Source organism: Aotus nancymaae, unplaced genomic scaffold (assembly GCF_030222135.1).
Source record: "Aotus nancymaae isolate 86718 unplaced genomic scaffold, 86718_ANA_hifiasm-v0.15.2.pri h1tg000032l_0, whole genome shotgun sequence".
NCBI classification, from domain to species: domain Eukaryota; kingdom Metazoa; phylum Chordata; class Mammalia; order Primates; family Aotidae; genus Aotus; species Aotus nancymaae.
In genome coordinates, this window is record NW_026988445.1 from 21,857,054 (window position 1) to 21,880,859 (window position 23,806).

Consider the following 23,806-nt stretch of genomic DNA (forward strand, 5'->3'; position numbering starts at 1 on the left):
AAATAAGTAATGAATTCTTATAATCTTATCTTTAATAAACAAAACTTAATTTTCTATAGTGTTGTCCAGTAGAATTTTCTGTGATGATAGGAATGTTGTATATTTGCAATCCAATACACCGTCCAATTCTGCTAGCCACATGTGGCTTTTGATCACTTGAAAGATGGCTTATGCAACTGAGGAGCTCATTTTTACATTTTATTTTAATTAGTCTAAGTTTAAGTGTCGCTAGGAGCTACCACATTGACTGGGTATAGATCTAAAGTATATGGCTTAAGACTGGGTATGGGACCTCACACCTGTAATCCCAGCACTTTGAGAGACTGAGGCAGGCAGATCCCATGAGATCAGGAGTTCCAGACCAGCCTGGCTAACATGGCAAAACCCCGTCTCTACTAAAAATACAAAAATTATCTAGGTATGGTAGCAGGCACCTGTAATCCCAGCTACTAGGGTGGCTGAGGCAGGAGAATCACCTGAACGCAGGAGGCGGAGGTTGCAGTGAGCAGAGATTGTGCCATCGCACTCCAGCCTGGGCAACAAGCAAGACTCCGTGTCTAAATGAATGAATGAATGAATGAATGTATGTGTATCATTTATAGTATCTTTTTTCTTCAGACCTGACTAAAGCTTAGAAACAATTGTTAGTTTAGGCTCTTAAAATTTATTACTGTGAATAAAAAAACTGCCTTTTTTTTTTTTTTTTGGTCTTTGAATTAAATGCTGTCACCTATTTCTTAAAAGGAGGGACTATTAGTCAGATTTGAAAATCCTCTTTATTACCCAGGAAAATGACTTTTATGGACCTTTGTCTTTCCGTAGTCTGACTAGGGAGCAGCCTGTTTTTGGTAGGTTGACTTTTTCATCTGGAACACAAACCCTGTTTGTGTGTCCCCTGCTTCCCAGTTTGATGTGCCAGGCACTTTGTTCTCAAGCCCAGCAGCTGTTGTGGGACGAGGGGACAGTTTGCATGCTTAGCCAGCAGCTGCCAGAAACATTTCTAATCTGGTTTTGGCAGGAAATAGGGCACAAGTGGAAGCCAAGTTAAAAGAAGCTTGAAAAATAAACAGAATGACTTTGGATGTCACCTAATATATGGTCCATTTTCAGCTGAAGATTTGCTCTAGTAATTTGTTAATATGGCCAGACTGTGATCCCTTCCAAAGGCAGGGTTGAATATAATCGCCTTTGAAATCCAGGATCTAGTCCAGTGCTTGGAATATGCTTATAGGTTATTGTTAATATTTTTTCAATGATTGACTATACTGCAAATTTGTTTAATTGATTTAATTAGTAGCTTAAAACTGTTTTTCACTCAAGATAAACTAATTGTAGGTTATTCCTGGTTATGGGTCCCTCCTCTCTTCTTTCTGCTACCCAATATCACCCACCTCTCCTCTAAAGCAAGACATTTTCAACCTTTTTTTTTTTTTTGAGACAGAGTCTCACTCTGTCACTCAGGCTGGAGTGCAGTAGTGTGATCTTGGCTCACTGCAACTTCCGCCTCCTGGGTTTAAGCTATTTTCCTGCCTCAGCCTCCCGAGTAGCTGGGACTACAGGCACACACCACCACACCTGACTAATTTTTGTATTTTTAGTAGAGATGGGGTTTTGCCATGTTGACCAGGCTGGTCTCAAATTCCTCACCTCAAGTGATCTGCCTGCCTTAGTCTCCCAGGGTGCTGGGATTACGGGCATGAGCCACCATACCCAGCCTTTGAACGTTCTTTATACATTATTTATACTGGGCAGGGTGGCTCTTGCCTGTAATCCCAGTACTTTGGGAGGCTGAGACAAGAGGATTGCTTGAGTCTAGGAGTTTGAGGCTAATCTAAGAGTTAAAGACCAGTGTGGGCAACATAGCAAGACCACATCTCTAAAAAAAAAGTAGCTGAGTGTGGTGATGCATGACTATAGTCCCAGCTACTTAGGAGGCTGAGGCAGAAGGGTCAATTGAGCCTGGGAGGTCAAGGCTGCAGTGAGCCAAGATCACACCACCATACTCTAGCCTGGGTGACAGAGCAAGACCCTGTCTCCAAAACAAAAGAAAACACTATTATTTATTCATCTGTCCTGCTGCAAGCAAGCATATTTTGCATATTTGTGAGCAAGAAATAAGCACATCTTAATTTAATCTATCTTGTCTATGAAGTAAAAGGTTTTTAGAAGGTGATGATACAGGTATAAATGTGATGTCTTTTTAAACTGAAGGTACAAATTTTTCAGGTTGGAATATCCAATGAGTTTTTGTCTCTAAAGTGGAAAATTTAGTAAAATCATTCTTTTGGGTTTCCCATTCTTCTTTCCATCAAATTTCTACATCCTCTAGAAGCCCAAGCCCCAGCCTTGTAGATTCCCAAGAATGTGTAAGGTGTCAAGTGTTGTCTGTGAGGAAGGGATCTGAAATCTGATGGGCTTGTTCTAAGCCATGTTTGGTTTTCTTTGCAGACCTTCACTGCCTGGTGTAACTCCCACCTAAGGAAAGCCGGCACCCAGATTGAGAACATCGAAGAAGACTTCAGGAATGGCCTTAAGCTCATGCTGCTTTTGGAGGTCATCTCAGGTTGGTGTTACATACCCCAATCCTATGCTTTTATGTGTTATCAGTAGGTAAGTATCTATTTAAAGATGACTGCATCAGAAGTTCGCTTTGAGCTTGGCTGGGCAAGAACATGGTATGATTGCCAGTGAAAACCTTTCCAAAGAACAGTCTGCCTGGAGTTATTTTTCTGTTCTAAAAAAAGGAGTGAATTCTCTTTAAAATGGACTTATTAAAATAATGTTTATACCACCTACCTTGAAACAAAATAAGAGAGGAAAAACTGACTTCACATGACTCCCTCCATGCTTCTCCCTTGACTCTTAGTTCAGCTAGAGTGTATTCCAGAAATCGTCTCGTATCCAAAAATCTATTGTACATGTTGGCATAACTCTGAACATACAAGCTAAAATCCCAGTGGGGTGATGATTTGTCCTGAATTTCAGTTGGCTGATTTAGACTCTGGACCAGAGAATGGGTCACTGCTGAAGAAGTGTGACAGGGAAGGAGTGTGGCAGAGCTGCCCTGATCCATATATCCTCATAATCAGGTGTTGAACGAGCCCTGTCAGCCGGTCTGTGATTTTAACTAGGCCATCCTGACTTGCTCTAACAGTTAGCCAGCAGCTCTGAATACTCCAGGTTCTCTTTTCACTCATTTGTAAGTTGGATCGTGGGCCAAACCAGACTCTTGCTGCAGATCTGAAAAGCATATGTCCTTCACAGTATGGCTCCCTGCTGGTCCATTTGATCCTGAAAGTTTTTTGGTTTGTGTTCCCTCTTTGCTGTGATTTAGAGAGACCAGGCACACATCAGAAATAGTCGTGTAACCATTTCATTTTAAGAAAAACTGGACTCTGAGTTTTGGCATCTTGATTCCGCATCAAGAGGCCACTGTCTCTATGTCTGCATGATTGTCTTTTCATCCAACAGGGGAAAGGCTGCCCAAACCTGACCGAGGAAAAATGCGGTTCCACAAAATTGCTAACGTCAACAAAGCTTTGGATTACATAGCCAGCAAAGGGGTGAAGTTGGTGTCCATCGGGGCTGAAGGTGAGAGGTGTGGTGGGGTGGTCCTGTCTGCCACACTGACCTCATAGCGCGGGTGTGCCCTGCAACTGGAGTTCTTCCCTCCCTCCCTCCCTGTCCCCATTTACTGTACCTGCCTTGTATCAGCTGTCTCCTAGGCTGCCGGGTGTACAGAGATGAGAACAAATAGTACCACGAGTGGGAGAGCAAGCTCTAGGTTCTTTGTAAAGCATAGAATTAAATATAATGCTGTCATCTTCAGAACACTTACAGGACTGAGAAAGAACTTATACATCCCAATGACTCTGAATAAGAACTAACTAATAGGAAGGAAGTGGCCTCTTTGTTCCCTGTGGGAGATTGGGAATTGGGTGAGGTTAGCAGGAGCTGAGATTACCACGCACATCTCCGTATGCACAACTGAGTCCTGCTACTTGCCAGCTGTGGAATACTGTGAAGAAGGGTCAGAGTAAAGATGAGACTGTGTTCTCTTTATTTGATTATCTAAAACCTCAGCTCATGGCTGGGCACAGTGGCTCATGCTTGTAATCCCGGCACTTTGGGAGGCCGAGGCAGGCAGATGACCTGAGGTCAGGAGTTCAAGACCAGCCTGGCGAACATGGTGAAACCCCGTCTCTAATAAATTTACAAAAAATTAGCTGGGTGTGGTGGTGCATGCCTATAATCCCTGTAGTCCCGGCTACTCAGGAGGCTGAGGCAGGAGAATCGCTTGGAACCGGGAGGCAGAGGTTGCAGTGAGTCAAGGTCGTGCCACTGTATCACTCCAACCTAGGCGACAGAGTGAGACTCTGTCTCAAAAAAAACAAAACAAAACAAAAAAACTAGCTCGTCTCATCTTAAAACTTTGGAAACTCCTGGGTGGTTTTCAGTGATAATACATATGCAAGATTTGTGCTTATTATTAACTCAGAATTTATTTAAACTAGAGACATTTGGTTATGAATACCATATTTATAACCAGACACACTGCGATGCTTATAAAAACATAAACTGGGCTTTCCATATGCACATATTCCAATAGCTTTTAAGTCAAAATTTATATATAGGAAAAAAGTTATGTATCAACTATGCTATTGTTACATTAATTGTTGTTTTCTTACCTGCAGAAATTGTTGATGGCAACGTGAAAATGACCCTGGGTATGATCTGGACCATCATCCTTCGCTTTGCTATTCAGGATATTTCAGTTGAAGGTAAAAGACATGATTAAAAGTTTAATTGTATAATTTGTGAATTGAGCTTGTGAATTAAAATTTGAACAAGGTATTTTAAAGTCTCAACAGTCATTTACGTGATTGAATGAGAGACATGTAAGTTGGGTTCTTATAAATTTTATATGTGTACAGGAAAAGACTCCGGCAGCACTGTTTCATTCATGGGGGATGGAATTGGTCTGCAAAAATGAGCACATGTTCAGAACAGAAGTCGCTTTTTAAAATGAGCATTTATTGAGCTTCTCGATTGCTTATTATACTAGTAAATTTGCAGCTATGGCAGAGTTCTTTAGTCTTACAACTGAAACACTTTTTTCCCCCATGTATAAGAAAAGAATCTGTTGCAACCCAAGTTCATTTGTTATTTCCTTCACTTTCTTCCTCCCTACTTCTCTCCCTCTCTTTTTCTCTTCTTTTCTTCTTTTTAAACAAGATCTCTGTTGTCACTGTATCTTTTGGCCTAACTGCTCTTTCATCATTATCATGGAATCTTAATCCTTGGCATTGCCACTGAAGATAAAAATCTTTAGTCCTTTACACCCACTATACCCCCAAATATTTTGATGAATTCAGCACTGTTGAAAAGTGTCAGATTGGCATTCTTAAATTTAGAACTTTCCCTGTTTAGCCCTCAAAAAGGCTGTCTGCATTGTCCAACTATTCGGCCTCCCTGACTTTGTAACCTCATAGGTAACCAGGTACCTGAGTGGTAAGGGGTGGAGACGTTATTTATAATTCTGCCCAGGCCAGAGTAGCCTCTGACTCTGGTCTTTTTAAGTGATTTTAGGTACTCATCAACCAATAAACATTACGAAACAACACTTTGCCTACTTGTAGCAGCTGACATGAAGCCTGCAGTGTTTGCCTTATGGAGCCTCAGATTCACTTCAATGATTCCCTTCTGGCACCAGAGACCCATTTATGTCATCGAAAAATCAAACTAAAATCTAATGGCATTAAAACCTCAATGATTCAGGCTCAGGAATGACAGCCAGCTTGAATGAATAAATAATCTGACTTTGAAAACTTTTCCACAGTATAATTCTGTTACAGGACCTTCCTTTCTACTAATAAAAAATCAGATGCTTCCTAAAATTCCTGCTTTATTAAATACTTGTAAGTTGTAATAATTGTATCAGTTTTTATATACTTCTAAATTTAAATATTTAAACTGTCGAACCCACTTTAAATAAATACTATTTTTAGAAATCTTGCTCACGCTATTGCTGGTCTAGCAAATCCTTTTTCCACAAATATTACAGAGGTGAAATGGACCTCACGTTGCTTCTGATTAGGTTACAGATTTTAAATTAGTGATAATGTGAATTTAAAACTTAAATATATTTCAAGTGTAGTTATGAATGGTATTATTCATTAGAGTTTCCCCCAAAATTATCACTGACACGCCCAAAGCAAGATAGTTAATCACGATGTTTTGTAAAATTTTGCAATAAAAGACTATGTGAATCTGCTCTTCACAAGACTAAGAAATTAAACACTAAAAACCTGTAATGTTATTAGCAAAGTACCTAAATCTCTTCAAGCAGATGGTTCTGCAGTGTCCAACACAGTAGATAGTGTTAGTTTGCTGACTTACATTTTTGTTTGCTTTCGTTTCATGGAGCAATTTTTTAATAACCTCATTTAATTTCTGGAGTCTAAAGAAAGACCATCTTTATCTGTTTTAATGATGTGTAGTATGTAGAAAAAGTCATTGTTATTAGAAAAAAATTCTTTGAAGAGTGAGTTTCCTTCAACAAAATGAAGAGCCTCTTCCAAGAAAGAAAATGAGAGATTAATGTATCTGTTGGTGAAAGCAGTCCAGATGCAAGTAGATGATGGGGCTCCTTGGGGTGTCTTACAAGTTTTCATGATGGAGTGACAGATGTCACTGCCGATCTGTAACAAGCTTTTACACCCATGATCAGGGTTTTATATGTAGATCTGTCTGTGCCAAATGCTCGCATTTCCACTTTCCCATACACCTTTTGGGGGTAGGTTTTCCAGTAATGTACGTAATTTGCACAAGCTTGTTAACTTGCTGAAAGCCTAAACATGGATTTGGGGTTGGAGGAGGGTCAGCTTTGACTGTAGAAACCAATTAAATAAGGAAAAAGCCTTGCTCAACATTCATGGCCCAAGACTGTTCACTCATATTCAGATAGAAGCTAAGTGAAATGCTGTGACTTGTAAATCTACACTTCAGTAGCAATATTAAGATTTTGTAGATATACTATACCTTTGTTTACTTTTCTAACCTGGTAAGTTTCATTTAAACTTTATTAAATACATCCCGTTATTTTGTCCTGATGTACTTTTTCTTGTTAATTAACATTGGTCAGGACTGCAAAGACGCAGAACAACTGGATGTGGAGTTCCCGATTTCAGCATCCATATCAATTCACATTTTAATGAAGTCTTAATAGTTTCAGTTCACTACACCAGAGGCACAGAGCTGGTGGGAAAAAGAATAGTTTCAGTTTATTTTTGGCACTTGCTAGTTTAGAGACATGAACAGGAGTCATTCAAGTTATAGCACATGGAACTTCAAGGGTGTGTGTATTTTATCTAGGTTAGAGGTCCAAGAAAGTATGAACTAAGGACAGTTCAGATAAATAATTACAGAATAGTTATTTTGATATGAAAAAATCAGCTTCCACCCCTTTCTAAGATGTAAGGCCCCATGTTAGTTATGAGTCCACGTGCTTTAGGGATTTTCCAAATTGTTAGCATTTAAATATGAGCAGAATCCTAAGTTAGGTAAGCGGCTGTGAGGAGCTGTTTGGATGTGCGTTGGTTTGGGTCCTCCAGGAAGCAGGTGCCAAGACTTACTAGAAATTGTTGTAGTCTTTCCAGGCCTTTATAAAAACATACCATAACATGGGTCGCTTAAACAGCGGACCTTTATTTTCTCACAGTTCTTGAGGCTGGAAGACCAAAATCAGAGTGCCAGCATGGTCTGGTTCTGGGAGGACCCTCTTCCTGGCTCGCAGGTGGCTGCTGCCTTGCTGTGCTGCACATGGTGGGTGGGGGCGGGGGAAAACCTGCCAGTGAGCAGGCTCCTTGATGTGTCTTCTTATGAGGGCACTAATCCAATCATGAGGACCCCACCCTTGTGACCTCATCTAACCCTAAGCACCTCCCGAAGGCCCCATTTCCAAATACAGGCATGTATTTGGAAGGTTTAGGGCTTCAACATACGGATTTGGTGATGAGCGGGAAGACACCAACTTTCAGCCCATACCAGAAGTGCAAGAGATTTCTTGGGGAAAATGCCTATGCAGGATGAAGGGGAGGGAGCAGGAGATGACTGAGGAGCCTTCAGACCAGCGCTCCTGGCTGACACGTGGGCCGAGAAGAGGAAGGGAGGAGGCTTGGGGAAGAAAGTCTCAGACTGCAGTGCAGTTCTGAGGTAAATTCTGCCAAGCTGATGGAGTCTTTCATCCTAAGCTGCATCGAGAGGAGTCTCACGTTGCACAGGGATGTCTCAGCTCTACTGCTCACGCCCCGTCATCCCCGCCCAGTCTTCTGCTGAGTGGCCCTGGGGAACTGTGGCCTCAGTGGGAATGCAGGGATGTGGTGCATTCAGAGGGCTGCAGCTGGCATGACAGTTGCTTGCCCTGTGTGCCCAGCTGCAGCCCTGGGATGTCTGAGCAGCACATTTTTATGATCATCACAGATGGTGCTGGTTTTTCTTTCTTTTTTTTTTTTTGGTCAGAAGTCAATTGGCCGTACTTGAAATTTACCAATAAAACCCTTCAAATGTTATAAAATCACTGGGTAAGGGAATACATTTGAGATGTGGTAGCCTCTGTGAATTCCATTTACCTGAGAGTATGAATTACAAACTGGACGAATGACAGATTAGTTGTCATCAACTGTACACATTTTATTTTTTCATGGGAGTTACACTGTAGACTATTTATGTTTGTGTATTTTCAGGATTGTGTATAGCAAACTTTAAGTGAATACAAAGCATCCGATTGTCCTGTAAGACTCACTTCAATTAGAGGTTGTGCTCAGTATCAAGCTTTTGCTAGTACTTTAAGGATGCAGCCAGTCAAGAGGCAGGGAAAGGTCCGTCAGCATCCATGGCCCTCCTTTTCAGATTGGACCCTTAGTCTCTGGTCCTGAATAATAGTTGTCCCTAGTGTCACCGCACACGATGGGGTACACAGTTTTAAAAAATTTATTTTCAGCCAGGCACAGTGGCTCATGCCTGTAATCCCATTACTTTGGGAGGCATAGGCAGGAGGATCACCTCAGGTCAGGAGTTGGACCAGCCTGACCAACGTGGCGAAATCCCGTCTCTATAAAAAGTGCAAAAATTAGCCAGGCTTGGTAGTGGCACCTGTAGTCCCAGCTTCTCAGGAGACTGAAGCAGGAGAATCTCTTGAATCCCAGAGGCAGAGGCTGCAATGAGCCGAGATCTATTTTTTCAATTAAAAAAGGGGTAAGTCACCAACCACCCTGATGTCTGGTTTTAGTATCTTTTTATGTTGGAGCTGTGATTGCTCCTGCATTGTCCTTTTGAAGTTCATGAGAAGTTAGTCACCAAGATCAGGGCTCTGGCTCCCATGCGCTTGCAGAGGCTGTAAGAAGAGATGATGTACTTGGTGATCCACCCTGACAGGTGTGTTTCGAAAGTGACTAGGAGTTGGGTGAACTAAGCAGCATTTCCCTGTGGACACTTTTTCTTGGCTGTCATTCCAGAAACGTCTGCCAAAGAAGGCCTGCTGCTGTGGTGTCAGAGGAAAACCGCTCCTTATAGAAATGTGAACATTCAGAACTTCCATACTAGGTGAGCACCCAGGGCCCCGGTCCTGTATTCTCAGTGGCATCCGTGGGTAGCATGGGGAACAGTGTTTGTGCATACCTGTGTTTTCCTCTCGCCTAAGAAGACTTTTATGTATGGAGAAGAACTCAGACTGTAGAATTCTTGATGCTTAAAGTCTCCCAAAGGAAAACATTGGATTAAGCCTTAGCATGCTGGTAAAGCAGGACTGTATTTGTAGGTGCGTAGTATTGCAGTGCCAGAAGGATTCTCCTGAATTTGGGGGTGTAAGCATGCATCTTACTTTAGCCTTCGCCTGGTATTGGGGAAAGGCAGCAGGAATGGCTGTTGTTTCTCAGGGACGAGGGAGGCCCTGGCGGAGTCTGCATACCCCACACTAGTGACTTCTCAGCCTGTAGGAAATAGAAAGATCCTTCCTCCATCAGCTTTGTCTGCTGAAATTCGAAAGATGTAGAAAAATTATCTTTGAAAAATTGTAGGAAATGAGATGAATGAATCTCGGCGTAAGAGCAGAGCATGATTCTGTCACTTGCTTCAGTCTTTCTCGTGTAGATTGGTCATTATTATGTTGAAGTAAAAGAGTTGGTTATAGTTTCACCTTTGGTTGCTAGGTTAACCCATGAATGTAAACAGGCCCACTATTGGCCACTGATAATCAGAAAAAGGAAAGATAAGGATGAACCACGGTGAAAAACTGGGGAAGTTCTTCTAGTTAAAGAAATAGAATGTCTGCTGCACCAGGCCTTGGGAGGCCAAAGAAGACAAGCCTTCTTTGTCTCTACAACATGTGGTTTGGCAGATGAGAGGAGCTATCAAGGGCTGGGACTTTCTGCAGGTGTCAAAGTCAGAGTGCCCAGACCTGCGTTCACTCAACTCGCTTTTCTTTTTCTGGCTCCCAGTAGGCCCAATTACTTCAGCACTGTGGCACTGATACTCACAGAGGTCTCCTTCTACCCCAGACCCTTTAAGGAACAGAACTCCCAGACTCCGCTCTCACTGAACCTGCTGTCACCAGCAAGCTCTGGCCTGGTCTTGTCTGTGGGGCATTTAGAGCTGGTGTCTATGGGGAAACAGACCAGAAATAAACATCTGCCCTGCTAATTGCATGTCCTCCTTCACCTATACGACTTTGCCTTAAAGAAAAAAAAAGAACTTTATCAAGAAAGCCAGAGGAGTATCTGGGAGGCTTTTGAAGCATCTTAAGAACTTTCAGAGGAAGCGTGTTCTGGACATTTTCAGGGTAGACATCCTTGTGTATGTTTATTGGGCAGACTCTGGGATAAGGGCCAGAATGGAGACTTGGAGGAGAGAGAGGAGACCAGGGGACTGGCAGGGCAGGGACAGCAGTAGAGGCATCTCCCTTCCTGTCACTGCCTGTGCCAGCATGGACCAGACCGGGGCAGGAGACAGGGCAAGTCTCAGGTGAGGAAGTAGAAAGGAGGCCAGCACAGTGGACCCTGGGAAGAAGGTGAGTGTTCAAGCTGACTGGGTGGGGTAAAGAGGAAGGTACATGGGGTCTTCTGTGCATTAAGTCAGACAGAAGGAAGGCCAACATCTGACCAAGTGCAGACGCTGGCTGCTGCTTTCTCTCCGCTAACACGTGTTCCTGTTCTTGACGGTGGTGAAGCTGGAAAGATGGCCTTGGACTCTGTGCTCTCATCCACCGACACCGACCCGACCTCATTGACTACTCAAAGCTCAACAAGGTTATTCTGGGTGGCCCGGCATGCAGTGTCCCCAGCCATGCATCTCGGCATGTCCTGCAAATGAGCACATCAGCACTAGCCTAGCACAAACCCCAGGGCCAGCTGCAGAAATGGCCACCAGGAAAAAACATATTCTCCCAGCTAGCCTTTCCCATGATGCAAATACGAAGGGTAGCCAGAAAACACTTACCTCTTAAAATTAAGGAGGACAAGACCTCAGGTTAAGTCATCCCTTTTTGCCCATATCAAAATATGTTTGTTGATTTGGCTTGATTTACTACGAAGGCTTCCTATATATTAGAGATTTTACATTCCTGGATTCTAAATATGAGAAGTGAAGCCTATGTTTTTGAAGGGAAGAAAGGTTCAGATAGTCCAAGCCTTTTTTAAAGTCAAGTTCCCTTGACTTTTTCTGGAGCATTTAGTTGCAGAGTTGATTAACTTGTCTATCACACAAGGGCTACTTCGTAACTCTCTTGTTATTGATAGAAAATATTATTTGTAGCCTTGTAAAAGAAGTTTTTGGGGCAGACTTTTGTTTTAGTTTGGCTTTATTTCAGAAAATTTAACTTAGAAAACTGCAATTCTCCCTTTAAGGTAAAGGTTCTGTGTGTTTAAGTCCCAGGTTAGTATTCAGATTCTTTCTTTAAAAGTAGTTTTGAGACTGGGTGTGGTGGCTCACACCTGTAGTCCCAGCACTTTGGGAAGCTGAGGCAGGAGGCTCGCTTGAGCCCAGGAGTTTGAGGCTGCAGCGGAGTGTGATCCACCCCCCAACACCGCACTCCAGCCTGGGCCGCAGAGTGACACACCGACTCCAAAACAAAAAAGTAGTTTTGAAATGTAACCCATGATGGAAAAAGAAATCATTGTCCCTTCTGAATCTTGGGGATGCTCTGTGCCTGTGCTGCCTGAGAAATAATGGTGTATAAAGACTTAAGGGTAAAAGCAAGGCTCCCCTCACTACGCATTTCCACAGCAGCCCCTGCGTGTTTCCTCCTGGGTGCTGGTGTGCTGAGCTCACCGTTCACGTGCTGTTGCTGTGTTTGGGCGTGGACTCCAGCCCTGTTGCATGCTGACCTCACTCGTGTGGCATGGATGGTCGTGAGAAGAGTGTCCTGGTTTCCACCTCCTTTTTAGTTCTCCCTTCCTCACCTCCTGCCCCGGCCTGTCTCTGTAGCCTACAGGGTAGCATGCAAAGAGTTTACTCGCATCCTAAAGGTTAAGACTGACATATTTTAAGGTAGCCCATGAAAATGGAGCTTTTTCCCAGCTTTTCAATGGATGTATTTTCTTATCCCCTGAATTACTTTGAAATGTTCCAAGCATATAGACAGTGTACATTTCTTTTCAATTAATCTTAATCTCATTTGCAAAATGAGGGGATTGTACTGAATAGACCCAGTTTCATTAGCAGTTTATTATGGTCAGTTTGTATTACAAAACGTCAATAGATCTGTAGTAACTGGTGATCTAGGAAAGTAGAAAAATGGTAATACAATAGAGATTAATATTTATATGGTGCCAGAGCAGGCACTGTTATAAACAAAGAAACATACATGTGGATTCACACACACATATATACATACATATAAAATCCCACATGCGCATTTAATCTTTACAGTGCACAGTAACCCTATAAAGTAGGTGCTATTATTATCCCAGTTTTACAGATGAAGAAAGTGAGAAGTTAGTAATCTACTGGAGGTCACCTAGCCAATAGCTGAGGTAGGAAATAAATACTTAATTGGCACATTTTATCATTTAAATCATACTCTAAATGAGATAGCCTTCACAAAGGCTCAGAATCATCACTGTGGTTTCAATGCTGAAATCCTCTGGTTTTTGAAAAAGTAAAACTTTTACTCAGCTATTTGACTTTCTGAACATTTGCATCAAATACACACGTGAGATTCACTTGATGATGTGACAGCTTTCGGTCAAATGGTGATAGTGCTTTGTTAAAACAACCTTTAGTTAAAAACTTTTTTTTTCTTTAACTGAAATCGCTCTATACTCTGTGAGGCCAGAAAGCTAACTTTGGTTTCTTCATTGAGCACTGTGAATATGTTTGAAACCTGCAGTTTCTCAGTGTTTCGCTGTATAAAAATGACTGTGCTCATCGGAAAACACTGCAGTTTCTAAAATATTGACATGGTTTTGTTACTAAAATTCATTAAAGTTATCCCCAGATGAATACTACATTTCGTTTTGATTTTTCTATCTTACCTCCATCTCTTTTTAAATTCTTAATAGTTAATTTCTCTAGTGGATCAAAATAAGAAATGTTGCATCTTCTTTGTTTTCACTATTTTAATTATATACCTCCGGTTAAGTTTATTTTGCTACGTTACATATATTTAACTAGTTTTTACAGTGGAAGGTAAATGTAATCTGAAGAACAAAATTTTTTTCATGAATTCACTTGATGATTTTAAGGTTTTGTCATTTCTTCTTGCTTTAATGTGATTTTTGCCTGTTGTAACACTAGTACCACTCTTTAGACAGCTAAAAGTTTTAGCTAGCAACGTTCTTCTTTCATCTCTTTAACCCTCAGCTCTCCTATATTTAAAATTAGGGTGTTGGTTCTCCAAGATCCCCTTCCAAATCTGGAAAATGCATGTTTCATGATTTCGAATGATTTAAATGTTATTTACAGGCTTGAAGACCAGTTTTGATGTTTCAGCGTGTCCTCTCTTGTCAGTGCATTTATTTTCTTAAACCCTTTGTTCACACTTTATGGTTGGAATGTGCATGGATTGTGTGGTTTGTATAATTTTTGATGTTTCTCTAAATGTTTGCAGTGAGTGGGAAAAGATGAAAAGGAACGTTACACTAGTGTGACCGTGTGTGGGTGGGAAGGTGTCCGGCCTGAAGTGAGACATGTAAAAACCATTCTTCGTAAGTCCTGTTTCAACATATATTCTAAAAATCTGATTGTCTTGATTTCCATACAGGATGACCCCATAGGAAATATTAACCTGGCCATGGAAATTGCTGAGAAGCACCTGGATATTCCTAAAATGTTGGATGCTGAAGGTGAGGTGAAAATTGTTTGCTGAGTTATAGAAAATCTGAAGACTACAAATGTTATGGCTATACACTGGGACCTTAAAAATTTTATAGCTAAGTTACATCCGAAGTGCTGTGGATTCCTAACAAATTTCTATCACTGGCCACATGATTAGTAGAGATTTTCATGTGTAGCTTCTTCATAAATTTAAAAAACAAAGTGTACCCTCAAACAAGCCAGCAAAATTACAGCAAAAGGATGTGGTAAAAAGTTCAGCTTTGGCTAAGAAACAAAATGCTTTTATTTATAATTTAAAAAAAAATTTCCTGTATTTATTTTTTTATCAACATAATGTTTTCTCCCTAACCATGTAGAGACAAGTGTAGAAAATAAATCCCTTTGTGACATACTTAAGAGAAAATAATTGCTTCCTTCCAGCCAGAAGTTATAGAACTGAAATATAGAATATGGAGCATTCAACCATCAGTGTACCATCCAAACTTTCACATATTGTTTTTAATTCATCTAAATTTAATTTCATTAGAGCTGAAAGAAAGATTTCTGTATATTTTGTACTTCAGCATCATCATCTGGGGGACTTGTTTCAAATACTTTTTTACCCCTTTAATATGGTGAGTTCGTGTGAGCTGTACCTACAGCAGACCATTGAAAGCACAGATATGTGGGCACCATTCATTCGTTTTATTTATTCATGATTTATTTACCACTCAGCACACATTTACTGAGCACTTACTGTGAACAGGACCCTCTGCTGGGTACTGCAGGAGCTGATGAGATGTATACCCTGCCCTCAAGAAGCTTATATTTATATATTTGTTTATTGTAAATCTTATTATTCCCTAATGGTCCATTACTTCCACTAATTAGCATTGTTGGGAAAAACTAAGGAAATTTATTATAGTCAGTTGTCAATCTTCCATTCCTCCTTGCTTTTGGTAATTGTATTATGGCCTTTGTAACAAATTACTGCAAACTAGGCAGCCTAACACAGTAGAAACTTCTCTCACAGCTCTCGAGGCTGTGTCTGAAACCAAGGAGTAGGCAACACCCTATACCTCTCGGGGAGGATTCTTCCTTGCCTCTTCCACCTTGTAGAAGCCCCAGACATTCTTTGGATTGTGGCAGCGTCAGTCCAATCTGTGCCTCTGTCTTCAAGAGGCCTTTCCCCTTCTGTGAATATTTTCTTCTTTTTTTTTTTTCTTTTTTGAGATGGAGTCTCACTCTGTCACCCAGGCTGGAGTGTGGTGGCACGATCTTGGCTCACTGCAACCTCTGTCTCCTGGGTTCAAGAGATTCTCCTGCCTTAGCCTCCTGAGTAACTGGGCTTACAGGCATGCACCACCATGCCCGGCTAATTTTTGTTTCTTTTAGTAGAGACAGGGTTTCACCATGTTGGTCAGGCTGGTCTCGAACTCCTGACCTCAGGTGATCCACATGCTGCAGCGTCGGATTACAGGCATGAGCCACCGTGCCTGACCTGTGAATATTTTCTTACAAGGATACCAGTCATGTTGCATTAAGGGCCTATCCTGCTCCAGCATGACCACATCTTCACTTGATTATATCTGCAAGGATCTTACTTCCAAATAAGGTTACATTCACAGGGGTGCTGGAAGTTGACTTCCATGTGTCTTTTTGGGAAATGCAATTCAGTCCATAACAGCAGTCTTTCAATTAGAATTCTAATTTTGCTCATTAATTAATTTAATCATTTTAAATCAAACGTCTGTATCATTGGGTGTTAACACTTGAATGCATTATTTGGAATTCTACTTATGGTTTCTCTAAAAGTCTTTAGAGGGACAAAGTCTATTAAACACTGAAGTAGCAACATAGGAAATTTCCTTCCTCTTTGTCCATCTGTCCTAAGCTAAGTTTATATTTGTATGGTCTTTCTTTTGACCTTTTCATATGATAAGTAACTATCTTGAGTTTTCCCACTGAGTTAATAGCCAGGATACTAAAGAGAGGAGAAAACAGGCAACATTTAGTAACTTTTCTAGTTTATTCATGCCTCCCAATGTCCTAAACCGAGGGTGAGTTTCATATTCCAGCACTCATGTATAATTATTAGCAGGATCATCATCAGTGTTACTCTGGCGCTGCTAATATTCTCCTTCTCAGTTCTTCCATTTTTCCTTAGTCTCTGAGTCCTGGTCTAGCCAGATGTCCTTTCTGCCTGTCCTTCCAGGCAGATGGGGTGTGTTAGCACTGTGTTCATTTCCTCCTCCTAATTTTTCATACTTTTCTTCGTCTTTCCCTTTTAATGGTTCAGGATAATGCTCACACACTGTGTTACTATCTTTGTGGAATAATTGCTCAAAAGAATCTTCTGGCAAACAGTTCTGAACTTGGCCACCTTGCGTGTAAAGCGAGCGGTGGCATCGCTGCCTAATAGATTTAGCCCACGCGTTCCCCGTTGTACGTTTGTAGCCTGCATTTGGACTTCCCATCACCACAGCATTCTATCAGCATTCTAAAATTTCTGCTGCTCTTTTATAGTAATGTCAGGTCCAGGTCTCCTCTGATCGTGAGTCCCTTTTGGTAAATCCTCGCCTTCCCACCTGCTGCCATGGACCTTAATTTCTGTCATTTGTGTTGGTCTCTGAACCCAAGTGGGGATTTTCAGGTGGCTCATTGGCCCACTCACCCATGAACTGTTACTTGTAGCCAAAGCTGGTGAAACTCTTCCTACACTTACCTACTGTGCTTTTAAAAGGCTGTAAAAATTGTTTCTCTATTTCCCTCCCCAAATCCTCATTTGAGGTGCAGACTAGGTTTAGCTCTGTGGGTACCCTTGTCCCATGTGAGCCTGCAGAAGGGATCTCGTTGAGCGCTGGACCCTCTGTGGGCGTAGTAATAGAAAGTCCCGCGGAGTGAGCTGGTGTGTGTGCGCTCTGTTGCATTCCCGAGGCCTAATTCTGTCCATGGATGTGACTTTCTTGCTAGGTTAGGGCTCTTCCTCCCTGCCTCTCCTCAGAGTAAGGAGACCGTCTGATTCGGAGGAGGCAGTTGTTTGTGTTTTTTAGTGTAGCTTTCTTTGAAACTTACTTTCTGTTCATGCAGTGGTATGCCGTGCGTGTTTGTCTGTCTGGGTTAGCCTTGCCACTCTCTTTGGCAATTCCTTTATTTCCCTTGACTATTCTGAAAAGTTCACGGAGAGTAATCACTTTGCGGATGTGACTTCTTTGATGTGAACCAAAATTTTAACACCATAAGTGTGTGGGGGTGAGGGGTGAAGATTCATGATTCCAACATCTCTGAGGAAGCACTTAGCAGAAGCCTGCTGTGTTAGATCATCTACGCAGTTAACCTTCTTTTCTCCACACAGATTTAGTATACACTGCCAGACCCGATGAAAGAGCCATAATGACTTATGTTTCCTGTTACTATCATGCTTTTGCTGGTGCGCAGAAGGTGAGGATGTAAACCATGAGTCACTGCTCACCCTTCACCTTCTGTGTCTTAATTTTTTTTCAATCGTTTTCCTCTTTTTCCGCCCCCCTCCTCAGAGTAAGGAGACTGTCTGGTTCTGAGGAGGCAGTTGTTTGTCTTTTTTAGTCTAGCTTTCTTTGAAACTTACTTTATGTTCATGCAGTGGTATGCCGTTCATGTTTGTTTTCCGGAAGACTCCATAGTTACACAACCCCACATCCTTTCTGTTCATAGTCTCTGCAAACCCAGTGAGTAGATTTCACCATAAGGAATTACCAGGTTGTCTTTTTTAACTTCACACTGACCCATTGACTGACCTGAGTTCATGAACAAGGTTAAAAAGCAACTTACGAAAAAATGGTGTTGCCAAGATGGAGGGAGAAAGGATGTAGGTTTTCATGGTTCTGTTTTCTGTCTTCCTATTGACTGTTTCAGCAACTAGTAGAAATAGTAGCGAGAGTCATAACAGCACAAGCCACTAGACCCTTCTCTTCAGATATTTGGTTACTCTTGGTGATTTCTGTAAGCGTCATGGTAAGTTACAGAAGTGATTGAAAGAGTTGCCCTCTCCGGTGAATTTCATCCTCACACAAGGCACTTTGCAGAGTAGGAATCCCCAGCAGTGGTGAGGGTGGGGAAGTGGGAAGACAGACAGCACAGTGCAGCCCCGTGAATATTCCCTGCGTCTCGCAAAGTGACCTGCGTTCCTCAGAGCAAGGGGGCTGGGTGCCCTGCTGTGGTCGGAGGACCAGAGTCCCGAGGAAGGGGTAACAAGCTCTGATCCGCCACACACCAGGTTTCCACGTGAATGCATCGAATGCACCTTTCAAGGCCCATCAAGGGGTGGGGGAGAAAACAAACCCTCAGTTCCATCCTCTAAAAACATGCTGGCTCAAACCACCCTGTCCACGAATCGTTTCGTTACTGTACGGCCTTCCTGAGGTTCAGGACCACGGGCCCCTGAGACGCAGAAAATGGGTCCGCGTAAACCAATTTGTTCTTCCCTCTGTTCTCCCCGGTTTCTCCCCTTCGTCTGTGCGTGTGCGTGTGTGCGTGTGTGCGTGCGTGTCCTGTGTTATTTTCTCCCCCTTCAGACATCGTGAACACCCCCAAACCCGATGAAAGAGCCATCATGACGTACGTCTCTTGCTTCTACCACGCTTTTGCGGGCGCGGAGCAGGTACTCAACGCTTGTCCGTCCGGGCTGTTGCGTTACTCTCTCTCTGTTGGTTTTGGTTGTGTGTGCATACTTGAGTGTGTGTTTGTGCGCTTCACATCTGACCTTGGAATCTTTCTGAGTGTTTTCTAATAACCTAATTTGGCAAGTTCTAAACTGTGAAAACGTTTTTTTAACAGCCATAACTTTAGACAGTTCCTGTTTTTCTGTGTTTTTCTTCTAATATATTTCCTTTATTTCATTAGTAAGTTGTGGAAAGTATTAGTGCTTTAGGGGGAAAAAAAAAAACAGATGCCATGACATTGGAGCCACATGCGTTGAGTGGAAAAGGGGAGATGTGGCAGGAGAAATGAATGCCTTTCCAACTCAGCCTTGTTCTCTGCTTAGAAATTGCCTTCACAGTTCTGTGATTTGTTCTAACATCTTTCAAGGCTCATCTTATTTTAAGTGAAATAGTGAAAGGTATAACAGAGTTGGAACCTCAAAAATATTTACATTTCTCAAGACGAACCACCCGAGGAACACTGAGGAAGAATGGCCCTCGGCTTTCTGCGTATTCACCTGCTTCTGTTTCTGCCTCTCCTTGGAGAATCCTGATAAGCTGGAGTGGGCTGAGGATGCAGGTTTCAGTGAAAGCCCATCACTAGGAAATGACACTAACACGCTGATTAGGGCTCTGGAGGAAAGGCCTTGGAACAGGCTGTGAGCCCAGAAGCCTGGATGGGCAAGTTCCTCTGGTTCCATCATACAGTTGTGGTTCAAGGCACCTTGCCACTCCTGCCCCAAGTTCCTTTCCACAAAGGATGATAGAGAATTGTGTATTACCTCAATGACTTCTCATGTCGGTTAGACAAATTCCTTATCAAAACAAACTAACAGTAAATGTAGATTATATGCTTTAATTTTATACATATAAGTTGTATTGTTTGGGTAGATCTTTCATCAGGACTCTGCCATATCCATAATTTGTCCTTATAGTGAGAGAGGGTAAAACATTATATAATTTTATTCAAGGAACATGGCAACTGTAACAGACAAAAGGAGGCATGGCGTCTAGGCCAGAAGAGTGGAGAGTTTCCCATACACAAACACGTTTAAACATCCCTGTACAAAAACACCTGCTGTTGCTTTAGAGATCGTTTTCCATTATGAGTAGTAAAGTTTTGCAATACAAATCCAGTTCTAGAAGACAGCTCTGTACCTCAGGTCAAAGGCATCATATTTGCAATAAAGAAAACATCAAATATTTAGCTTGGGCTTGAATATCAAGTTGTTGAAATTTGTTTGAAATACTTGCCAACAAAATCTTAAAGCAAGCTCAGCTCTGTGGAAGGATCCCCTCCGCAGAGAGTTCTGCATTTCATATCAGGAGGTCAGGAGATGAGGTCTTCAGTGAATTCAAGTGCAAAGGCATATCTGTATTTTTATGACCCAGTCATTTTTGCCTTGATTTCCAAAGGCTAATGTTATTCAGGGCGTTTCCATCCCATCGTCATGAGATCAGTGGAGAGTTCAGGTGGACACTCAGGGACCCAAGATCTTGGTTTCCTGGACCCGTATATTTCTGTGACTAACTTGCTGGATGTTTACCAAGTTTGTGTTTGAGACTAATGCTCTCTCCCCATTATTCCCTACAGTCTAATCAGCCTGCCGTGTAAGTCTGTGTGAAAACTGTGACGAAGGTGTGAAATGATTCATAGAATGCAAAAGCCATGCCCTCAGTCTTACCACACCCTAACCCAGACTCTGCACCGTCTACAGCACGCCACCCTCCTCGTACCCCCTCATCCTCCACGTCGTTCCGTGCTGTGTGTGCGCATTCCCGTCGACGGAGCCGTCCTGTTTACCTATTGTGTTTTACAGGCCGAGACAGCGGCTAACAGGATATGTAAGGTTCTTGCTGTGAATCAAGAGAATGAGAGGCTGATGGAAGAATATGAGAGGCTAGCGAGTGAGGTAAAGGAAACTGGTGACCTGCACTTCTGTCCATCCTCACGCAGGGGTTGAGGCACAGAGGGTGAAAACAGGGTAAAAAAATACTCCATGGGTTTTTTTTTTTTTTTTTTTTTTGCATTTTTCATCTCAGGATGAAAGTAGGAAAATACACTTGATCTCTGAGGTTGTTCCTGTGGTGGTAACCTAACTTTTGGCAAAAATGTAATCCCCAGTGGTCTTTCCAACGATCCCAAAGCAGAAGGGTGTAGTTTGCATGTCTGAAGGCAGGAGAATGGATTCTGTGCTCAGCTCTGCACCCCCAGGGTTGGACACCCCTAGACGACCTTGCATTACTGTTTTTGTTTTGATTTTTTCCTGTTTCACTGGCTAGCAACGTCGCATAGGATGCACTCCATATTCAAAAGCCTTTCTCCACACAAGGACCCACGGTCAAAGGAACTGGCCCAGCCTGGTGTCAGGAGCTGGCTTGGGCCTGTGTGTCAATATAAATATCCAGAGGAAATCTGGGGAAGACAGAGCCCTCCTGCAGGATATTTGAGCATGCGTTTCTGTGGGCCTTTCCAGAGCTCTTCAGCCAGGCTGTTGGTTAGGACAGCACTTTCCAGGTTGGTTTTTTTTTTGTGCCTGTTATAGCATCACAGTGACTACACGGTGTCCTCACTGTGTCTGCAGTTTCCTCAAATACAAGCATGGGCTGTGTGAAGCCCCCAGCCTCCTCCTCTCTACATTGGACTCAAGTACAGACACATACTGCAGACCAAATAATTTTTGCTCTGCCTTTTTTTTTTTTTTTTGAGACAGAGTCTTGCTCTGTCACCCAGGCTGGCATGCAGTGGCACAATCCTGGCTCACTGCAACCTCTGCCTCCTGGGTTCAAGCAATGGTCTTGCCTCAGCCTCCTGAGTAGCTGGGATTACAGGGCCACACCACCACACCCAGCTAATTTTGTACTTTTAGTAGAGACGGGGTTTTACTATGTTAGCCAGGCTGGTTTCGAACTCCTGACCTCAGGTGATCTGCCTGCCTCGGCCTCCCAAAGTGCTGGGATTACAGGCATGAGCCACCGCGCCCGGCCTGCCTTTCAATTTAGCTGATATTTGGTCTTTATTGGGAAAAGGATCGGGACACTTGGAATAAATCTTCCAATAAATAGTGTAACTTAATGACACTGAGTTTATATTTTCATATTGCTGCTGTAGAAAAATTCAGTTTGATGGCATTGTTCAATTGGCAGTGATAGGGTTGCCAGCCATGAAGCATGGCCAGTACTGAAGGCCAGAGGATCCTTAGTAATTCCACCCTTCCTTTTCTTCCTGGGTCCTTCATTTATCCTCCTAAAACTCTTTGACTCTAGGTATATCACCATTTAAACTATTTTTCATTCTAACCTGCTGTCATTTTCCAAGTGCTTAGTAGGCATAAGTGTAAATGATGGAGTTTTCAGCAAGCCATTTCTAAGACCTAGGTAGTCATTCAAGAGGTGGGTGCGTATTTTGTCCTTAGGAATTCACTACCACGTTCACTTCTATCATGCAGATTTACTTAAAAGCTAGATGTTAAAATATACTTCAGCACTGAGTTGGGCCCAGGCAAATACATTTGTATAGTAAATAATCTAATGAGATTTGAGCTTATTTTTTAAAAACACATTTTAAGTTAAATCCAGTTCTTTGCTGAATTTATTACACCACAGTTCTGCCATGTCAATATTTTTGTTTTTTGTTTTTTTTAATTTGAAAGTTCCATCCAGCATTTGTCTGCTAATGTCTGGTCCCTGAGTTTCTTGTAGACGTCACATTTTTGTAAGACACGACTTTATGTGCTCACTTTAAGTTTTCGACCTGTGTATGGTGTCGTTGGGGTGATCACTAGTGGCCACGGGTGGACACTGGAAATTTCATTCATGCCTCTGTGCATAGAGATACCACATTTCAATAATTTTAGGAACGCTAGGTTAATCCATTACAAATTATTGGATGCTTCATTTTTTTTTTTAACTGGGGGAGGGGGTTTGCTGTTGTCTTCAGCAGTATTTTTGTGTTTTGGGAGCAGCTTTTGGAATGGATTCGTCGCACAATCCCCTGGCTAGAGAACCGGACTCCTGAGAAGACCATGCAAGCCATGCAGAAGAAGCTGGAGGACTTCCGGGATTACCGCCGGAAGCACAAGCCCCCCAAGGTGCAGGAGAAATGCCAGCTGGAGATCAATTTCAACACGCTGCAGACCAAACTGCGGATCAGCAACCGGCCCGCCTTCATGCCCTCCGAGGGCAAGATGGTGTCGGTGAGTAGCAAGCGCCAAGCCCTCGAGGCCCCACAGGAAGCCTCATTCTAGCCTGTAGGCTGACCTGGGTTAGAAGGAGGCATTGACTTGTTGAATCATTTTAGTTGTGTGAATATAATTTTGGCCCTGTAACCACTTCATTCTTAATACTTTTCTCCCAACCCTCATGCACTTCTTGACTCCAGCTGCCATTGGGATATGGTGTCCCACAGGGAGCAGGCCTTTAGGAAATGCTCAATGAGAAGCCCTCTTTCTCTCCTCCCTCCTCATGACCTTGGCCCCTCATGTCCACCAGCATCTACGTCATGTGTCTTCTGTTCCCTGCTGTCACAACCTACCCATCTCAATTTCTCAAGGTCTGAGTCCTACATTTATCTCCCTCTCTTTCCCATGGTCACTTTCTCCCTCCACTGAGTCATGCACAGCAGCCTACAAAAGTGCTCTAAAATCTGCCAGTCACAAGCTCAAACCGAGGACTCCACATCTGCGAGCAACTTCTTGGCTACCCTTTAGAGCAAAATAGCTAGAAGGAAATCTCTGTGGTACTCTTTCGACTTCCCGCTTCCTCCCCACTCACTCACTCACTTTTTTTTTTTTTTTTTTTTGAGATGGAGTCTTGCT

At 42.5% G+C, this 23,806-nt stretch overlaps 1 protein-coding gene across 2 annotated transcripts in view; it reads left to right on the top strand.

The window, feature by feature from the left end:
• The window catches only part of ACTN2 (actinin alpha 2), a 78,773-nt gene that overhangs the window by 27,633 nt on the left and 27,334 nt on the right, over positions 1–23,806 (top strand). Inside the window, exons 2-10 of one of the 2 annotated variants that reach the window (XM_064383626.1) lie at positions 2,449–2,563; positions 3,472–3,591; positions 4,695–4,781; positions 9,516–9,603; positions 11,225–11,303; positions 14,258–14,339; positions 17,666–17,751; positions 20,810–20,902; positions 22,955–23,185. In XM_064383626.1, the coding sequence (XP_064239696.1) occupies positions 2,449–2,563; positions 3,472–3,591; positions 4,695–4,781; positions 9,516–9,603; positions 11,225–11,303; positions 14,258–14,339; positions 17,666–17,751; positions 20,810–20,902; positions 22,955–23,185 (981 nt within the window). Of the gene's footprint in view, positions 1–2,448; positions 2,564–3,471; positions 3,592–4,694; positions 4,782–9,515; positions 9,604–11,224; positions 11,304–14,257; positions 14,340–17,665; positions 17,752–18,863; positions 18,950–20,809; positions 20,903–22,954; positions 23,186–23,806 lie in introns of both variants that reach the window. The other variant, XM_064383625.1, reaches the window with a different exon arrangement.